This window comes from Neoarius graeffei, chromosome 12, assembly GCF_027579695.1.
Source record: "Neoarius graeffei isolate fNeoGra1 chromosome 12, fNeoGra1.pri, whole genome shotgun sequence".
Classification (NCBI taxonomy): Eukaryota; Metazoa; Chordata; class Actinopteri; order Siluriformes; family Ariidae; genus Neoarius; species Neoarius graeffei.
In genome coordinates this window covers 54,345,618-54,363,766 of record NC_083580.1, presented here as the reverse complement: position 1 = coordinate 54,363,766, position 18,149 = coordinate 54,345,618, and the positions used below count along the sequence as shown (strand labels likewise).

Sequence of the window (18,149 nt, the reverse complement as noted above, 5' to 3'; positions counted from 1 at the left end):
GATTCGGTAAAAAATACCCAGTGGGGTTGCATAAGCCAGTGCATACTTAATGCCAGTCCCAAGCCCAGATAGATTGGGGAGAATTGCATCAGGAAGGGCATCTGGTGTAAAAACCTTTGCCAAATCAAATATGCAGCTCATGATCCACTGTGGCGACCCCTAACAAGAGCAGCTGGAAAATTGTCTGAAGATGACAGCTAATGAAAATGTTATCTGAAAGTGTGTTAACTAATTAGGGGGCTGGAGTGCAATTAGGCCTACATAACAGATTTTTCAGCTAGAAATCCGTTTCAATAATTGCAAGTGTACACTTGTATGAGGTCCCTGATGTACACTTAAAAGCCATTAGGGAACACTGACTAGACAAATTTTGAAACCTAAGAGGACTATTACTAAATAAAATACATTTATCACACACACACACACACACACACACACACAGGGTTATGTTTGAAACATTTTATTGGTGTAAAAGAGAATCTACACAATGAATATGTGATTCAGCTCAGTTCAGACTCCTCACAGCTCATTTAAATCACTGAAACAAATCACCTTTACATCACTACAAAACACTGAAAAAACAGCAGCATCCTTGTCTACAGCACTTTGTATCGGCCTTTGACTGTCGGCTGGTATGAGTTTTGCTGAAAGGGAAGAAAAGAATTATTAATGTGCAATCAGAATTTTTTTTTAACTGCAATGATTTAACTATTCTCTAACAAATGAAACAGAGAAAATTGCACCATTAAACCATCATTCAATTCAGTGAAGGGGTCAAAGTTTAAAATTATGTTTACGAATAATAATCCCATAATACACACAACAGATCTCACTATTCCATAAGCTCACACTATCAAATTTCATATTTTACAGTCTTAATTTGAAGACATTTACAAAACAGTTAAAACCTAAAAACACAGATCTTTGACCAGGCAGGTGAGGGGGTAATAATAATAATAATAATAATAATAATAATAATAAATTATTGTAGTAATAACAACAAAGGAGGAAGAGGTTACCAAGCGGATGAGCTCTTCTTTGATAAGCCGTGTGATCTCTGCTTTTGCTTTCTGCACTGCCAACTCATTTGCACCTGAAAAACATTTCACCTCATCAATTTTTTTCTTTTGTATCAGTTCAATAAGGAATAACATCCTCAATGTCAATCAGGTTTAAACAATCAACACAGCGCGCGCGTGTGTGTGTGTGTCAGACCAGGGTTAATATAGTGAACAAAAACAGACTAAAACCAAATGAAAAATTTCGTTAACCAAAATAAAAATGACTTTAAAAAAAAAAAAGCCGCCTCCCAAAAACATATTTTTGGGTTATTTACAGCATTTTGGAGTGTGGGTGCAGCTTTCATACAGTACACAGATAAAGGGCTATAAAACACAAGGATATGTTCTTACATGGTTTCCGTTATAATGATTTATATATGGAAGAAAGGGTGTAAAATGGATTTATTTAAAAAGGATTAGATGCTGGATGGACAGACTGAGCCCAGTAAAGTCCATGTACAATGTTTTTATAGCTTGCTGAATTCCAAATAGCTAAACAAACTAACTTTACCGGAGGGACTTCTGCATGAACGAGCAGCATGTTATGCAAGACAGACAATTCCTGTTTTCACCTAGCTCAAAAACAAACTTAAAGGGATAGTTCGGGATTTTTGACATGAATCTGTATGACATCCCCATCAATAGTGTCGTGCAAACACACTGACTTACCCCGACAGCATCCTGTGAGTCCAGTTCTTGTCCAGTTTTGGTCCAGACGAAAGTAGTCCGGCAAGTTTGTTGGGGTCACGAAAGTAAAACGTTTTTCGTCTCAAAACAGTATGTGTTCAACAGAGTGATACATTTGCATCACAAAACCGTTGCCAAATAAAAAGTCAGACCTCGAATTCGCTTGGCACTATTTTCTCTCCCTTCTTATCACTGCGTGCTGCCTGCTTCATCCAGCTGTGGCTCCAGCTTCAAGGATAAGCTGGAGCCGCATAAGTAGGAGTCCCGGCGGGTGGTTTGTATTTGATTCGTCTATATCCCGACCTTGTCAGCTGTCAGATTTATGTTCATGGACCCGGTAAGCTGGTAAATAATTTTTTTTTTTCTTTACCAAATTCTAACAGAAAACGAGAGCGCCCGAAAGGGAAAACCGAGCCGAGCTGCCTCACGGCTGTAATGCAAATTGCTTTCCTCCTCAGTATACAAGTGCACTTCCATGGCAGGGAAAAAGAAACTACCACTGCTGCCTATGTAGTGCCCTATTTATACAAATAGGAGTCATTCAGGATTCAGCCATGACACGGAGCAAAAACATGGCTGAATCCTGAATGACTCCTATTTGTATAAATAGGGCACTACATAGGCAGCAGTGGTAGTTTCTTTTTCCCTGCCATGGAAGTGCACTTGTATACTGAGGAGGAAAGCAATTTGCATTACAGCCGTGAGGCAGCTCGGCTCGGTTTTCCCTTTCGGGCGCTCTCGTTTTCTGTTAGAAATTGGTAAAGAAAAAAATAAATAAATATTATTTACCAGCTTACCGGGTCCATGAACATAAATCTGACAGCTGACAAGGTCGGGATATAAACGAATCGAATACAAACCACCCGCCGGGACTCCTACTTATGCGGCTCCAGCTTATCCTTGAAGCTGGAGCCACAGCTGGATGAAGCAGGCAGCGCGCAGTGATAAGAAGGGAGAGAAAAATAGTGCCAAGCGATTTCGAGGTCTGACTTTTTATTTGGCAACGGTTTTGTGATGCAAATATATCACTCTTTTGAACACATACTGTTTTGAGACGAAAAACGTTTTACTTTCGTGACCCCAACAAACTTGCCGGACTACTTTCGTCTGGACCAAAACTGGACAAGAACTGGACTCACAGGATGCTGTCAGGGGTAAGTCAGTGTGCTTGCACGACACTATTGATGGGGATGCCATACAGATTCATGTCAAAAATCCCGAACTATCCCTTTAACATACTTCTCTACGACAAGTCTCAACAGGTATGACAATGGACAAGTCACGAAGATTACAACCAAACACCATCTATTTACGATAATTTTAAACTGAGTAATACTTAAGACATTTAAAATAGAAATAAAGCTTTGTAATATTAAAATATATTTGTATGGAATAAAAGAATTCTCCATCAAAAAGACCTACAATAAAACATGATAGTCTGACCCGTCATAATATCCACTATGATTTAGTTGAGAAAACAGATTTATTTCACGTTGGCTAAAACACACGAAAAACATGTTCACCATAAAGTTAAAGACTCCTGTGTAACACGTTTAGAGTGATCACAAACCATCTGTCACATACTTTCATTATTGTTAAGCATTATTTTGGCTATTCACTGTTACAGGCAAGAATACAATATACAAAATGGGATATCTATGACCAGGGTCAGCAAACCAATATAGCATCTAATTGTCCCAGAAGTAAACAGCTCATGTCTTATCTAGTTACTATGGGAAAGCTATGGCTGTGAAATACCAAAACTAACATGAGAACTAAACTAAAACTAATTAATTCCTCAAAAAAAAAAAAAACTATTATGCACTTGCAAAAACTAAACTGAAATTAAAAAACTGAAAACTTACCACCTCAAATAAGAAAAAGTTGGGACTGTATGTTGAAATTTAAATCAAAACTGAAAACAATGATTTGTAAATTCTTTGACGTGTATTGCACTCAAAACAATACAACAGCACCTTATTTGATATTTTACCTCATGATTCCCCCCCCAAAAAATAAAAACACTCGTTTTAATTCTTGCAACACATTGAGGTCAGGCACCCTCTTCTTCCCCAGCTATTCCTTTGTAATGTGTGCAGAATGGTTTTGCACCATCTTGTTGAAATATCTTTGGAAAAGATGTCATCCTGAAGGCAGCATCTACTGTACCAAAACCTCAATGTACTTTTCTGCATTAATGCTGCCATCACACAAATGCAAGTTAGCTTTGTCAAGGGCACTGACAACCCCATACCATGATGCTCCCTGGCTTTTGGAATAGTTGCTGGTAATAGTCTGGACGGTCTTTTTTTGTCTTTGGTCCAAAACAAACAGCACCCGTTTGATATTTGGGGTAGGAGGAGGAAGAAGGGGGGGGATCCCCACACAACAACCACCTGCAATACTAATTTCATCTAACCACAACACACATTTACACTGTGTGGTGGTCCATCCCAGAGGTCTCTGAGCCCAGAAAAGTTGATGGCACTTCTGTATACAATTAACACAACGCTTCCTTTTTGCACAGTAAAGTTTCAACTGGCATTTGTGGATGCAACACCCTATTGTAGTGCTCAACCACGGTTTGCCAAAGTAATCTTGAGCCTGTGTGGTTATATCGGCTATGTAGCACCATAGTGAATGACGGTTCTTGATGCAGTGCTGTCTGAGGGATCAGATATCGTGGGGTGTTCAGCTTAGGCTTACGCCCTTGCCTTTTACACACTGCAATTCCTCTAGATTCCTTGAACAGTTTAATGATATGTAAAATATCTAAATCCCTTCCTATCCTCCTTTGAGGAATGTTGTTTTTAGGGCGGCGCGGTGGTGTAGTGGTTAGCATGAACAGAAAGAAAGTTCGGGGTTCGAACCCAATGGCCGGCGAGGGCCTTTGTGTGGAGTTTGCATGTTCTCCCCGTGTCTGCGTGGGTTTCCTCCGGGTACTCTGGTTTCCCCCACAATCCAAAGACATGCAATTAGGTTGACGTGGGGCGGCCTTGGGCTGAGGTGCCTTTGAGCAAGGTACCTAACCCCTGACTGCTCCCCGGGCGCTCTGGGCTGCCCACTGCTCTGGGTGTGTGCGCGCATGTGTTCACTGCTTCAGATGGGTTAAATGCAGAGGATGAATTTCACTGTGCTTGAAGTGTGCATGTGACAAATAAAGGTTTCTTCTTCTTTCAAACATTTCAATACTTCTCACAAATCTGTTGACAAACTAGAGATTCTCAGTCCATATTTGCTCTTCAAAGACTAGGCCTTTCCTGGATACTAATTTTGTACCAATCATGATTACAAAATCACATAATTTAACTGTTTTAAAAACTCATTACGAGCCCTAAATTCCTCCTGACCCAATTTTTTGGAACATGTTGCAAACCTGAAATGCAGGAATAGATGTATATTAACAAATGAGATGGATTTGACCAGACAAAACATGAAATATCAGGTTCATACTGTCTGCAATGAAATATGAGAAAGTAAATTTCAAAATCACTGCTTTTTTGTTTTACTTGCATTTTCCATACCTTCCCAACTTTATGATTTGTACATAAAAATAAAAATTAATGAAAATGTTAAAACTATACTAACTAGTGTGTGCGCGCGCACACACTTACTTTCGATGGCAAGGTAAATCTTGCGTTCTCCCTCTTTGGGTTCTTTTCCAGGGGGGAAGTACGTCCCTCTGATAGTGATGGCAGCCTCTGAATATTCGCCAATCCTCTGCAGAGCCTCTTTAGACGTCACCTTCCACCTCGCCGTCTACACACCAACAACATGGCAATAACACATCAACAATAAGTCAATGATTGTGTGTGCATGTACCCGTCTCTCACTCACTGACAGAGGGTGAATCAACAGTTCAGTGTGTATACCTGTCTCTCTCTACACAGACTAGAGAGGTTAGGTGTGTGTACCTGCTCCCTCACACTGACACAGAGGGCATCAGGTGTAAAATGTGTATATTTGCCTGTGTCTCGCTCAGAGTGCATTAGGGGTTAGCTCTCTCTCTCCCTTCCTCTCTCCCCCCATCAGTTAGGTGAGTGTGTATCTACCTGGGGAAAGTCGTTGATCTCCAGCTCCTCTTCATACCTCTTGACACTCTCTGACTGTTCAGCATTCTGTCGCTCTTCCTCCAGTTTCTCAATGGGTGTGTAGTTCAGCTTGGCGTTGATTTTCTCGGCAAGCTGCTCAGCAATCGTCTTAGCAGAGATGGAGGGTGCAATCATGGTGCCACCCCTCATGATGGCGTTAGTGGCCTGCTGCATCACATCCTAACATGTGAAGGAAAAAATTACAAAATGTGACATGCAGGGCCAAGCCTCAAGTTGTGTCCCAAATACAGAAGTGTGCTGAAAATCAGTGTGGCTTGCTAGCTAATGGGATAATTAGTAGTTAAGACTGGGACAGAGCCTTAAAATAACCAAAGTTTTACTAAGAACTCTAACTAGAATTCAGTTATTAGTGTTTGGAATGGAGCCTTCCTGACTCACCTGAGCTTCTGCGCCAAGGTTTTTCTGTGCATTGATCTTCAGGGCCAGTTTCTTGGCAATTTCAAGTTTCTGGATATTTCCAGCTGAAGGTACAGCAAGACCACCGAGTCCTGCAGCAGCGATGCTGAGTCCTGAAGCTGATGGTGCAGCGCCCCCTGGAGCCGCCAGATCCTTCACACGCTTCTTAGAGTTAAACATGCTTTCGATCTGCTCATCTATCTGTGAGGGGAACAAACATCTCCTTTAGAGCTACACTGATCATAAGTGGTTAAAAATTTAGTCTCACCATTAATCATCATCATCAGTCTGTGTGTCACAGAATCATGGCATAACATTAGTTGGGCTGCTTGCTAGCTTCCATCCAACTAGCAGTTTATACAGCCACATTAAACAGTAGTCTTGATTCACACTACTTTCCATGGATACTTTTATAGGTGAAAATTTTTTTAAAAATCAGTTACAAAAATCAGCAGTTAAACAAAATATCAACTCTAAACTGGATCTTCACACTCACATCCAGTGCTGTGTCCTCATCGTCTGAATCATGAAGACCGAGCGCTGCTTTCTGCAGTTTCTTCCTTTCGTTAGCCAGAGCATGTTCAGTCTCATCAAACTTAAAGCCTTTCCCTGAAAACCCACTGCTGCTCTTAATACTCTTCCCCTCCTGCGCACACACACACACACACACGAGGTTTGGTGTAGTTAAAAGGGTGGTGATCCCATGTGATGTGACACAGGTGAACAGGTGATACTTTAGGACATGGTGTAGATGAATGGCTGGTGTTATGATAGTGTAGTGTAGGTGAACGTGGTCTTACTTGGCGTGGTGTAGGTGAGTGTTATGGGGCACAGTGTAGATAAAGGGATGGTGTTATGGGGCTGTAGTGTAGGTATATGGGTAGTCTTATGAGGTGTGGTGTTGGTGAAAGTATGGCATCATGGAGATGTAGTGCAGCTAAAAGGGTGGTGTTATGGGGGTGTGGTCTCAGGGTCTCACCGCTTTCTGCTGCTCCTTGAACGTAGCCCAAAGTTTCTCGAGCTCAGGAGGAACTGAAGATCCTGACAACTCCAGAGCTTTAATGATGTCACCTGCATATCGCACCTGATCCTCTGTGATAAACGTGTATGCATAGCCCTGACAACATAACACAACAGAAGATAATATAGTAACTAACACACACCTTCAAAAGCAAAGCATGGCTAATTTGATTTATTTAGAGAGCAAACGATGAGACAATAGATCAGAATTTCAGCTCCTAATATTTACATACAAAAAAAAGTGTTACACAACTTAGAACATGGTACCTTTTGATTAAACCTACGCACTCTTCAAATCATCAAATATATTGGAACATGACTGAAAGGAGTTTCTTGTTGCCCAGGTGTGCTCCATTAGATAGATTGTTTGAACAATTAATAGCTCTGCATGTCTACTCTACTCTTCGTTTGAACCCCTAGATTTCACCTGTGAAGACTGCATTTATTCTTAAGCATAAACCTACATGAAGCAGAGAGCTGTATATGCAAGCCATTTTGAAACTGAGAAAAGAGGGAAAAATCAGTCCAAAGCATTGCACAAACATCAAGCATAGCCAATACAACAAATTTGGAATGTCCTGATAAAGAATAAAACCACTGTACTAACAACCAGACATCAAACAGTTTGGCCAAGTAAAACAGCAGCAGTCATTGTCAACTTTGTTAGGAACACCTGTGCATTCATGTAGTTATCTAATCAGGCAAATCATGGGCACAGGCTCACTGAAACTGAACTGCAAAAGATTGGAAAAAGGCCAAAGGATTTGTCTTCCAACCTTCAACTGTCCAGTTTTGGTGCACTTGTGCCCATAATAGCCTCAGATTCTTGTTCTTGGCTGACAGGAGTGAAATCTGAAGTCTTCTGCCGTTTTAGCGCATCCACGTCAAGATTCAATGTTTTGTACATGCTGAGATGCTTTTCTGCTCACCATGGCTGTAGAAAGTAATTATTTGATTAATTATATTCCTTCATGGGAACGCAAACAAATCTGGCCATTTTCCTCCAACCTCCACAAGGCATTTCCATGCACAGAACTGTTGCTCAATGTTTTTTTTGTTTTTCACCTCACCATTCTGTGTAAACTCCAGAGACTGCTGTGTGTAGGGATGTACCGAATCTTTATTTTTAAGGTTCTGCCGAATACCGAATCCACTGCTTAAGATTCGGCCGAATCCGAAACCGAATACCGAATCCTACTCCGAACATTAGCTAGTACATTATAATGCAGTGAAAAAAAATATATATATATTGCACATTTCCTTTTCTTAATAGTAAGATAGAGATACTTTATCCAGAAGGAATATTTTATTATTTTATTTTAAACTGTAAAAACATAGGCAATAACTTCTGCCACTATTTTGTATTTGGATAGTCACACTTGGAGAACACCACTGAAATTTTCAGCTTAAAGTCATTCAGTGTACAGGCTTTAGTATCCTGTTCATTATAAAGAACAAAGAAAAAGAGCAAAAAGTGACATTATTGCTAAAAGAATAAGGCCTGTCAGTAACAGTGAGCCATTGCTAAAGTGCTCTTTGTTGAACAAAAAAAAAAAAAAAAATCTCTGCAGATAGAATGCAGCAAAACGTAGCACATTTACATTTTAACTCTTGCATACATGTAAGCCTACTTAATTTTCAAACAAAAAGGTGATATTTAATGCTGAATCTGTTTTCCTCGGGGGGGGGGGACTTACTGGGGATCTTGATCATGTTTAATGCTTACACTCATGGAACATCAATTATAGGATATTTCACTTCAATTTCAAGCACTTACAACTGTAGGCTTAATTAGATACAAAGTGTAGCACAAAAATCTCGAACATGTCTCCATGTAGGCTATTTTATTTACAACCTAGTTCTATAGCTAGCGTTGGTAATGGTAGTCTGAGTACCACTTTTTATCTGACTGTGCGGTTGCGGTACCTGAAGCCTCACTAACGTTAGATTCGGCCATGCACAACTCGTACTCCGTCGGATGCTTTGAGCAAAGATGTTTTAACAGCGGAGATGTTGTGTACTGTTTAGCATCTTTCCCACCACGAGACAACTCTGTACTGCAAAGTGTGCATGTTGCACGACTTGAATCTCCCTCTTTCACTTGAAAAGTACTGCCACACAACACTCTTTTGGCTCACTGCTTCCATTTTCGATTTCGACTGCAAGCACAATGGAGGCTATCTTCTCCTAAACTTTGACGAAGTAATCGCATGCACGTGCGACACACGTAGGATTCGGTTCGATCGTCGCTCTAGGGTTCGGCCGAAACCGAACCCCTTTAAAAAGGCCAAGATTCGGCCGAATCCGAAACCGAATCTTGGATTCGGTGCAACCCTGGTTGTGTGTGAAATTCCCAGGACATCAGGCATTGCTGAAATACTCTCACCAGCCCGGCTGGTACCAAATCTCCATGCCATGATCAAGTCACACTGATCACACTTTCTTCATTCTGAAGACATTACCTGAAGCTTTGACTGATATCACATGACTAGATAACTGCATGAATGTGCAGGTATACAGGCGTCCCTAATAAAGTGGACAATGTAGATACACATTGTGAAAACGGCAGGCCAATGGTCCTTGCACACAAAACAAGCGCTCCTTGCCATGCTGCCAGTGGTGCTGAAGGAGCAATGCCCTACTTCCCTAAGTGGCAGTGCTGAAAGGACAGCACCACGATTTATAAACAACGCACAGATGGCCAAGGGGCGAGGACACCGAATGCAACGTGGCTGGAGCTTGCTAATCGAGGCGCTCAATATCCCTCCACAAGGTGCAGGGAGGATAGAAAAGGACACCGCTTCACCTGTTGAGCAAGTAGAATGGGGAGAGGAAATAAGGTCTGTGCTGCTCTGTCTCTGCCCACAGATTCCAGATCCAACAGGGCTCACCCATCTTCAGACCAAAGTGGTTCTCCGCCTTGATGTCCTTGTTAAACAGTGGTGTGCCCACAGTCTCAGCCCTCAGAGTTGAGAAGTCTAATAGCATGTGGGAAGAAACTGTTGCAGAGTCTGGCTGTGAAGGCTCAAATGCTTTAGTACCGTTTTCCAGATGGCAGGAGGGTGAAGAGATTGCGTGGGGGTGTGCGGGGTCAGCCACGATGCTGGCAGCTTTCTGGATGCAGCGTGTGGCGTAAACTTCCGTGACAGAGGGAAGAGAAACTCAGATGATTTTCACAGTTGTCCTCACTGTACATTGTAGGGTCTTGCGATCTGAGATGGTACAATTCCCAAACCAGACCATGATGCAGCTGCTCAGATTGCTCTCAATAGTCCCCTCTGTAGAATATTGTGAGAATGGGTGAAGGGTTTTCCTAAGCTTCTGTAGGAAGCAGAGGCACTGCTAGGCTTTCTTGACTATGAAGCTGGTGTTGAGGGACCAGGTGAGGTTTTCTGCCAGATGAACACAGGAATTTGGTACTCTTGACATTCTCCACAAACCACAAGTTGGCCTAGTGGTGAGCATGGTCGCCTCTCCATCGGCAGATCGCGAGTTCTACTCACGGTCGGGTCATATCAAAGACCATCCAAGGTACCAATGGTACCTACTGCCGTCTGGCAAGGCACACTGCAATACAGATGCGAGTGGGGAGTCAAACTCTCATGGTCAGGGCTCGAAATTAACTTTTTTTCTTTGTGTCCCCCAGTGGTCCCGAATTCTGTGTTGTATTGTCCCGAATGGAAGCAATAGTGTCCCCATTTTTTTCCTCTCTGAAATAACCAGTGGTTAATATTATCATATGAAGTTACTATTATATTTGTAACTATGCGATTTTGAACCCTTTATATCATTTTTACAATAAGTCACAAGACACAAGTCCTATACATCATCTACTTCAAAATTACAGTTATTGCATTTTCAGTTTATTAAACTTTGGCGATCTCACTGTATGAATAGATACCCGTTTATTTAAAAGGGGCCAACTAGCTCATTCAGAAAATGTTTCAACTCCCTACATCTGCAGTACACGTTAGTTGAAAATAAGACCCCTTTTATGTTCATTTCATCTACTTATACCTTGAATATCTGTTGGCACTTATAAGGCCAACTTATAATTTTCACCATTACCGTTATCCATTTTTATGAACTTTCCGTTATCCATTTTTATGAACTTTCCGTTAGGCTGCTGGGCCATAGAAGGTTCACGCTGCACGCTGCATGCTGCACGCTACACGTTCACGTGAAGAACCGGACCCTGGGCCATTAAACTTCATGCTTGGATGTTCACGTGTTGCGTCTGTTCTACTTTGACCGAGTAACCAACAATATGGACTCTTCGGATGATGACGATTGCCTCATTCTGCTTTTACTGAGACAGAGGAAGAGAAAAAGGAACAGAATTTGGAGCCGAGAACACTTCCTTCTGAGAGAAACCCGTGGTGAATTTCACCGAACATTCTATAATCTGCTTGACAAGCCCGATGAAGAACTATTTTTCAATTATACCATTCAATTATATTTTTTCTGAAGTTTTCCCCTGAAAGCATAGAGTTATCTCCCTAGACCCGTTCTGATTGGCTGGCGCGGCGGTGACCGCATGCATTGACTGGAATTTCCATCTTCACGCCTAGAAAAAAGTGTGCATGTTCATTTCACGCTTCATGCGTGAAGTGTGCAGCGTGCAACGTGAACGCCGTTCTATGGCCCAGAGCAAGTCATGCTACGTTTGTCCACTTTTCTTTACACGCGTGTAGTGTGCAGCATGCAGCGTGCAGCGTGAACCTTCTATGGCCCAGCTGCCTTATCCATTTTTATTTACTTTCCGTTATCCATTTTTATGAACTTTCCGTTATCCATTTTATGAACTTTCGCTGCCGGGTGCAAATGTTAGCAACATCAACACAGTGGCAGGTCCGAGCCTAGTTGTGCTGCTGACTGACTAAACTTTCTGAACTAGAAAGACACCAAGAAAACTCACTTATTCTGTTGAACGGTATCTTCCGTCAATATCATCCACATCATTCCTGTTGTATTTTATAACGTGTCTAATAGTGTTCATTAAGTTCATTCAGTTGCTAGCGTTGCCTGCAGACCAGGCGATGACACTTTGGATCCTGAAGGTCCCGGAGACGTTATGTCTGGGCTTTCAGTTTCTTCCCCGCGCTCGGTCCGCTTCAACCACTTAAGCATTTTTGTTGTGGCAAGAGTCGGCGCAGCGTGTGCGGTAGCAATTCCATTCCAAGTCCATATAATGCGGACACCGGCCGAAGATTCTAGAACAGAATGCGCTGCTCTGTAGCCTACGGATGCAGGTGCATCGAAAGTGTAGCTACTATGTATTTTTCGCTGTTAACGTTTTAAATTAAAATTGACAAATTAGGTGAATGTCTACGTGTGTTACGGCTTTGTAAATAATATTAATGTAGAACTTTTTTTCTAGATCTATTTTTTTCCATTGTCCCGGGATTGTCCCAGATATGATAATTTTGTGTCCCGATGACATTTTTTATGGTCCCCGGGACGTCGGGACACCGTTAGTTTCGAGCGCTGCTCATGGTTACCAGAGGACTAGCCCCCCACTGTAACCCTAGCTATGTATAATAGGCAAGAGGCTGAGGGCTACGGAAATGGAGATCGGCACCGCCCTATGCACCACATGGCGCGGGAAGGACTTTGACATTTTCCACGAGTGAGCCATTGATGTACAGCAAGATGTCGTCACTCAGTGTTTTTCTGAAGTCAACAACCATCTCTTTGGTTTTGTCCATGTTCAGGAGACAGGTTGTTGACGCTACACCAGTCCAATAGCCGTTGCACCTCCTCTCTGCATGCTAGCTCGTTGTTCTTACTGGTGAGACCCACCACAGTCATGTCATCAGCAAACGTGATGTGGTTCGAGCTGCAAGTTGCAACGCAGTCATGAGTCAGTAGAGTGAACAGTGGGGGGGGGGCACGAAGAGGGTATTAGAAATATTCTTTTATTGAGTACCAATTTAACTTTTTTCACCTAATTAGCATAAGTAATGCTAACTAAATACTACTTTGCATAACTGTTTTTGACTAATTTTTCAAATTTTGTATTCGGTATACAAAACATCTATGTGCCTGCCAATTTCTATGTAAATATCTTGAAAAAAAAAAAAAAAAAACCCACTAATCTCATTCATTAATTAGGCCCATGTTATCCTATTACATCAGCTTTCTAAAAATTAACTAATTTCTTCGATCTTTGATTTGTAATATCTCAAGAACAGATAAACATTTTAATTCTGTAAAAAGTATATGTTGTTCAACATTCAATTGTGAATTCAATGAAACCAGTTTCAAGCAATTTGGATTAAATTTAAAATTTTCACCCAATATGCCTATTAATATTACCAAAGTTATAATAATAATAATAAATTATTATTATTATTATTATTATTGGAGAGTTGTGTCAGGGAGGCCTGCAAGTGCCACGAAATGCAATAGAATGCATCTCTGAGCATGTAGAACCTGTGAGCTTTTGGGGACCTAAGTCAGGCCAAGAACCCCCTGGCCATTATAATTGGTGCCACTATGCTGATATTTTGGTCTAGTTAGAACACTGCATAAGTATGCAAAACATGCTGTCAACTCCAGTTTTTTCTAAATTTGGTCTCTTATGAGATCCATAACAGCTCCCCATTGGAAGGAAATTTTGAGAAACCAGACTCTTAAACTTTAAAGATGGAAAAGGGTACAAGAACATTAGTAAGCTGTTAAACATGAGCAAAATCATTGCTGCAGCCATCAGGCAGTAGTACAAGTCATGTTACCGGTAATCAAAGCCGTAGTGGCCATTCAGAAAAGATGACAAAAGTCTGCCATTTACACAATCTTATGCTGAAATAGAGATTGGCAGCACAGTGGTGTAGTGGTTAGCACTGTCACCTCACAGCAAGAAGGTTCTGGGTTCGAGCCCAGTGGCCAACGTGGGCCTTTCTGTGTGGAGTTTGCATGTTCTTCCCATGTCAGCATGGGTTTCCTCTGGGTGCTCCGGTTTCCCCCCCACAGTTCAAAGACATGCAGTTAGGTTAACATGGAGCAGCCTTGGCTGAAGTACCCTTGAGCAAGGTACTTAACCCTTGACTGCTCCCTGGGCTGTAGTGTGGCTGCCCACTGCTCTGGGTGTGCGCGCGCACGTGTGTTCACTACTTCAGATGGGTTAAATGCAGAGGATGAATCTCACTGTGCTTGAAGTGTGCATGTGACAAATAAAGGTTTCTTCTTAAAAAAAAAAAAAAAAAAGTGGTTCAGTGCTTCCAGCTTAGCCCACAATGTCTTCAGAAATCAGCATCTCAGTGTACCGAACTTTACACAAAGTTAATTTATATGGATGATGCCCAAGAAGAAAACCATTACTAACAAATTGGCACAAACCTGCAAGACTCAAGTTTGCCAAAGAGCATGAAAAGAAGCCATATGAATACTGGCAGCACATTCTCTAGGATAGAGTTCAGCATGTTTTGTGTGAAGCCCACCAGGATGATCACAGTACCAAGTGTGAATCACAGAGGGGGGAAATCTGTTAATATGGGAGTGCATTAGTTCAACAGAGGTGGGGGAGATTATTTTATAGATGGCACAACGAACCCTAGTGTGTCTACAAAATTACAAAATAAAAGGATTCCCTCTCTCAAGACAGTTAGAAAGAAAAGTAATATTCCAACAAGACAATGATCTTAAACGCATTACAAAATGCAAACAATAGTTTTTAAAAAAGAAGAAAGTCAAAAATATAACCTGGCCAAGTAAATCACCTGACCCGAAACTTATAGATCACCTTTGGGCAATCTTAAAGCATAACCCCATAAGCAAAGCGGAGCTGAAAGGAAGAACAGCAATACATCTCTTCACAGATTTCAGCTAGACTGGTGTCATTTATGCTAAAGAAGCTTCACTATGTTATCAGCCAAAAAAAAAAAAAAGTTGGGCACACAAGTTTACAGTTTCTTTAATATGCAGTCAACAATGCATTCTTTGCATTAAAAAAAATTTGTTTAGATTCTCATATTTTAGCGATATTCAACAAGGGTGTACTCACTTTTATTACATATTATTATAAATATCATCATCATACCTTATTTCCAGCTCTGCCCGTCCTCCCGGCACGGTGGACATAGTCCTCGTAATGATTGGGACAGCTGTAGTTGACCACCAGAATGAGGTGCTTTACATCCAGGCCTCTCGCTGCCACAGATGTGGCCACCATCAGCCGACAAGCGCCGCTCTTAAAATCATTTATTATACTATCGCGATCATACTGATCAATTCCTGTGACAGAGACACAATGTATTAATAAAATACGATATGTGCAACAACAGTGATAAAGTAAATTCTCACAGTATGGGTCTACCTCCATGCAGAGACATGCAGGGGTACGAGGCCTTCATCAGGTCTTTCAGCAAGCCATCAGCATGTTCCTGTTTATCTACAAAAATAATCACTGAGCCTTTCTCCTGATAATGACCCAAAATCTCCAACAGCTTCAGGAACTTCTTCTCCTCTTCAATGACAATCTGACCCCCCACACACACACACACACACCCCTCAGGTTCTGGAATAATTAAACTAACAGCAGCATGTACATGAATGCTTATGCAGTAAGAAAGTGTGTGTTATATATTCTCACCACATGTTGCTCCACATCCGAACACACTACACTCCTGCCCCCAACCTGAACCTCAATTGGTTTATTGAGGATACGGCGAGCTAAAGCCTCCATCACTCGAGGAAACGTTGCTGAAAACATCACCGTCTGACGATCTGGCCGCACATTATCCACTATGCGCATTACCTACACACAGAGCACCTCAGAGTTTACATCACACTAATGAATCAGCAGTTATTACATCATTCAGTCAGGTGATCTAGGCAAGGACAGAAGGGGTCAGGAGCAAACATCAGAGGCCTCATTTATCAACCGTTCGTACACAGTTTTGTGTGGTAGAAATGTGTAATATCAGGTAAACTGACTATGGAGTTTCTAGATCACATACCGTCTATGAAACCAGCATAATAGAGTAAATACTGATTAGATTCTAACAAGACAGTTGACACAGATAGAATGTAAAGTAAAAGTCGCTACAAAAAGACATTTAAAGCTTGACTGGGCATATGCCTTGTTTGAAGATCTGGCTCATGGAGTTTAGCAGAGAGAATGGGTTTTTAATCACATCTGGAAACTATATGCCGAGAGTGAAGAGGGGATCATCAGTTGATTTTGTTTATCCAGTGCATTTTTAAATGATCTCTATTCTTGGGCTTTCGACTACAGGTACATTTCAAAGAGAAATTGAAGATGGCACTGGCATTTCCAAACCAACTATACAGTGGTGCGTGAAAGTTTGTGAACCCTTTAGAATTTTCTATATTTCTGCATAAATATGACCTAAAACATCATCAGATTTTCACACAAGTCCTAAAAGTAGATAAAGAGAACCCAGTTAAACAAATGAGACAAAAATATTATACTTGGTCATTTATTTATTGAGGAAAATGATCCAATATTACATATCTGAGTGGCAAAAGTATGTGAACCTTTGCTTTCAGTATCTGGTGTGAACCCCTTGTGCAGCAATAACTGCAACTAAACGTTTCCGGTAACTGTTGATCAGTCCTGCATACCGGCTTGGAGGAATTTTAGCCCATTCCTCTGTACAGAACAACTTCAACTCTGGGATGTTGGTGGGTTTCCTCACATGAACTGCTCGCTTCAGGTCCTTCCACAACATTTCAATTGGATTAAAGTCAGGATTTTGACTTGACCATTCCAAAACATTAACTTTATTCTTCTTTAACCATTCTTTGGTAGAACGACTTGTGTGCTTAGGGTCGTTGTCTTGCTGCATGACCCACCTTCTCTTGAGATTCAGTTCATGGACAGATGTCCTGACATTTTCCTTTAGAATTTGCTGGTATAATTCAGAATTCATTGTTCCATCAATGATGGCAAGCCGTCCTGGCCCAGATGCAGCAAAACAGGCCCAAACCATGATACTACCACCACGTTTCACAGATGGGATAAGGTTCTTATGCTGGAATGCAGTGTTTTTCCTTTCTCCAAACATAACGCTTCTCATTTAAACCAAAAAGTTCTATTTTGGTCTCATCCATCCACAAAACATTTTTCCAATAGCCTTCTGGCTTGTCCACATCATCTTTAGCAAACTGCAGACGAGTAGCAATGTTCTTTTTGGAGAGCAGTGGCTTTCTCCTTGCAACCCTGCCATGCATACCGTTGTTCAGTGTTCTCCTGATAGTGGACTCATGGACATTAGTCAATGTGAGAGAAGGCTTCAGTTGCTTAGAAGTTACCCTGGGGTCCTTTGTGACCTCGCTGACTATTACACGCCTTGCTCTTGGAGTGATCTTTGTTGGTCGACCACTCCTGGGGAGGGTAACCATGGTCTTGAATTTCCTCCATTTGTACACAATCTGTCTGACTGTGGATTGGTGGAGTCCAAACTCTTTAGAGATGGTTTTGTAACCTTTTCCAGCCTGAGGTCCTCAGAAATCTCCTTTGTTCGTGCCATGATACACTTCCACAAAAGTGTTGTGAAGATCAGACTTTGATAGATCCCTGTTCTTTAAATAAAACAGGGTGCCCACTCACACCTGATTGTCATCTCATTGATTGAAAACACCTGACTCTAATTTCACCTTCAAATTAACTGCTAATCCTAGAGGTTCACAGTTTTGCCACTCACAGATATGTAATATTGGATCATTTTCCTCAATAAATAAATGACCAAGTATAATATTTTTGTCTCATTTGTTTAACTGGGTTCTCTTTATCTACTTTTAGGACTTGTGTGAAAATCTGATGATGTTTTAGGTCATATTTATGCAGAAATATAGAAAATTCTAAAGCGTTCACAAACTTTCAAGCACCACTGTAAGTTGAACAAAT

At 41.3% G+C, this 18,149-nt stretch overlaps 1 protein-coding gene across 2 annotated transcripts in view; it reads right to left on the bottom strand.

Annotated features, from left to right (window-relative positions):
• Positions 1–444: 444 nt before the first annotated feature.
• Positions 445–18,149, bottom strand: part of ddx46 (DEAD (Asp-Glu-Ala-Asp) box polypeptide 46) — a 39,721-nt gene continuing 22,016 nt past the window's right edge. For both annotated transcript variants that reach the window (XM_060936035.1, XM_060936036.1), the window contains exons 14-23: positions 15,870–16,034; positions 15,594–15,756; positions 15,318–15,511; positions 7,236–7,373; positions 6,753–6,902; positions 6,239–6,457; positions 5,801–6,019; positions 5,363–5,507; positions 1,020–1,093; positions 445–644 (exon numbers count right to left, since the gene is read on the bottom strand). In XM_060936035.1, the coding sequence (XP_060792018.1) occupies positions 597–644; positions 1,020–1,093; positions 5,363–5,507; positions 5,801–6,019; positions 6,239–6,457; positions 6,753–6,902; positions 7,236–7,373; positions 15,318–15,511; positions 15,594–15,756; positions 15,870–16,034 (1,515 nt within the window). In that variant the 3' untranslated portion in view covers positions 445–596. The remainder of the gene's footprint in view (positions 645–1,019; positions 1,094–5,362; positions 5,508–5,800; positions 6,020–6,238; positions 6,458–6,752; positions 6,903–7,235; positions 7,374–15,317; positions 15,512–15,593; positions 15,757–15,869; positions 16,035–18,149) is intronic.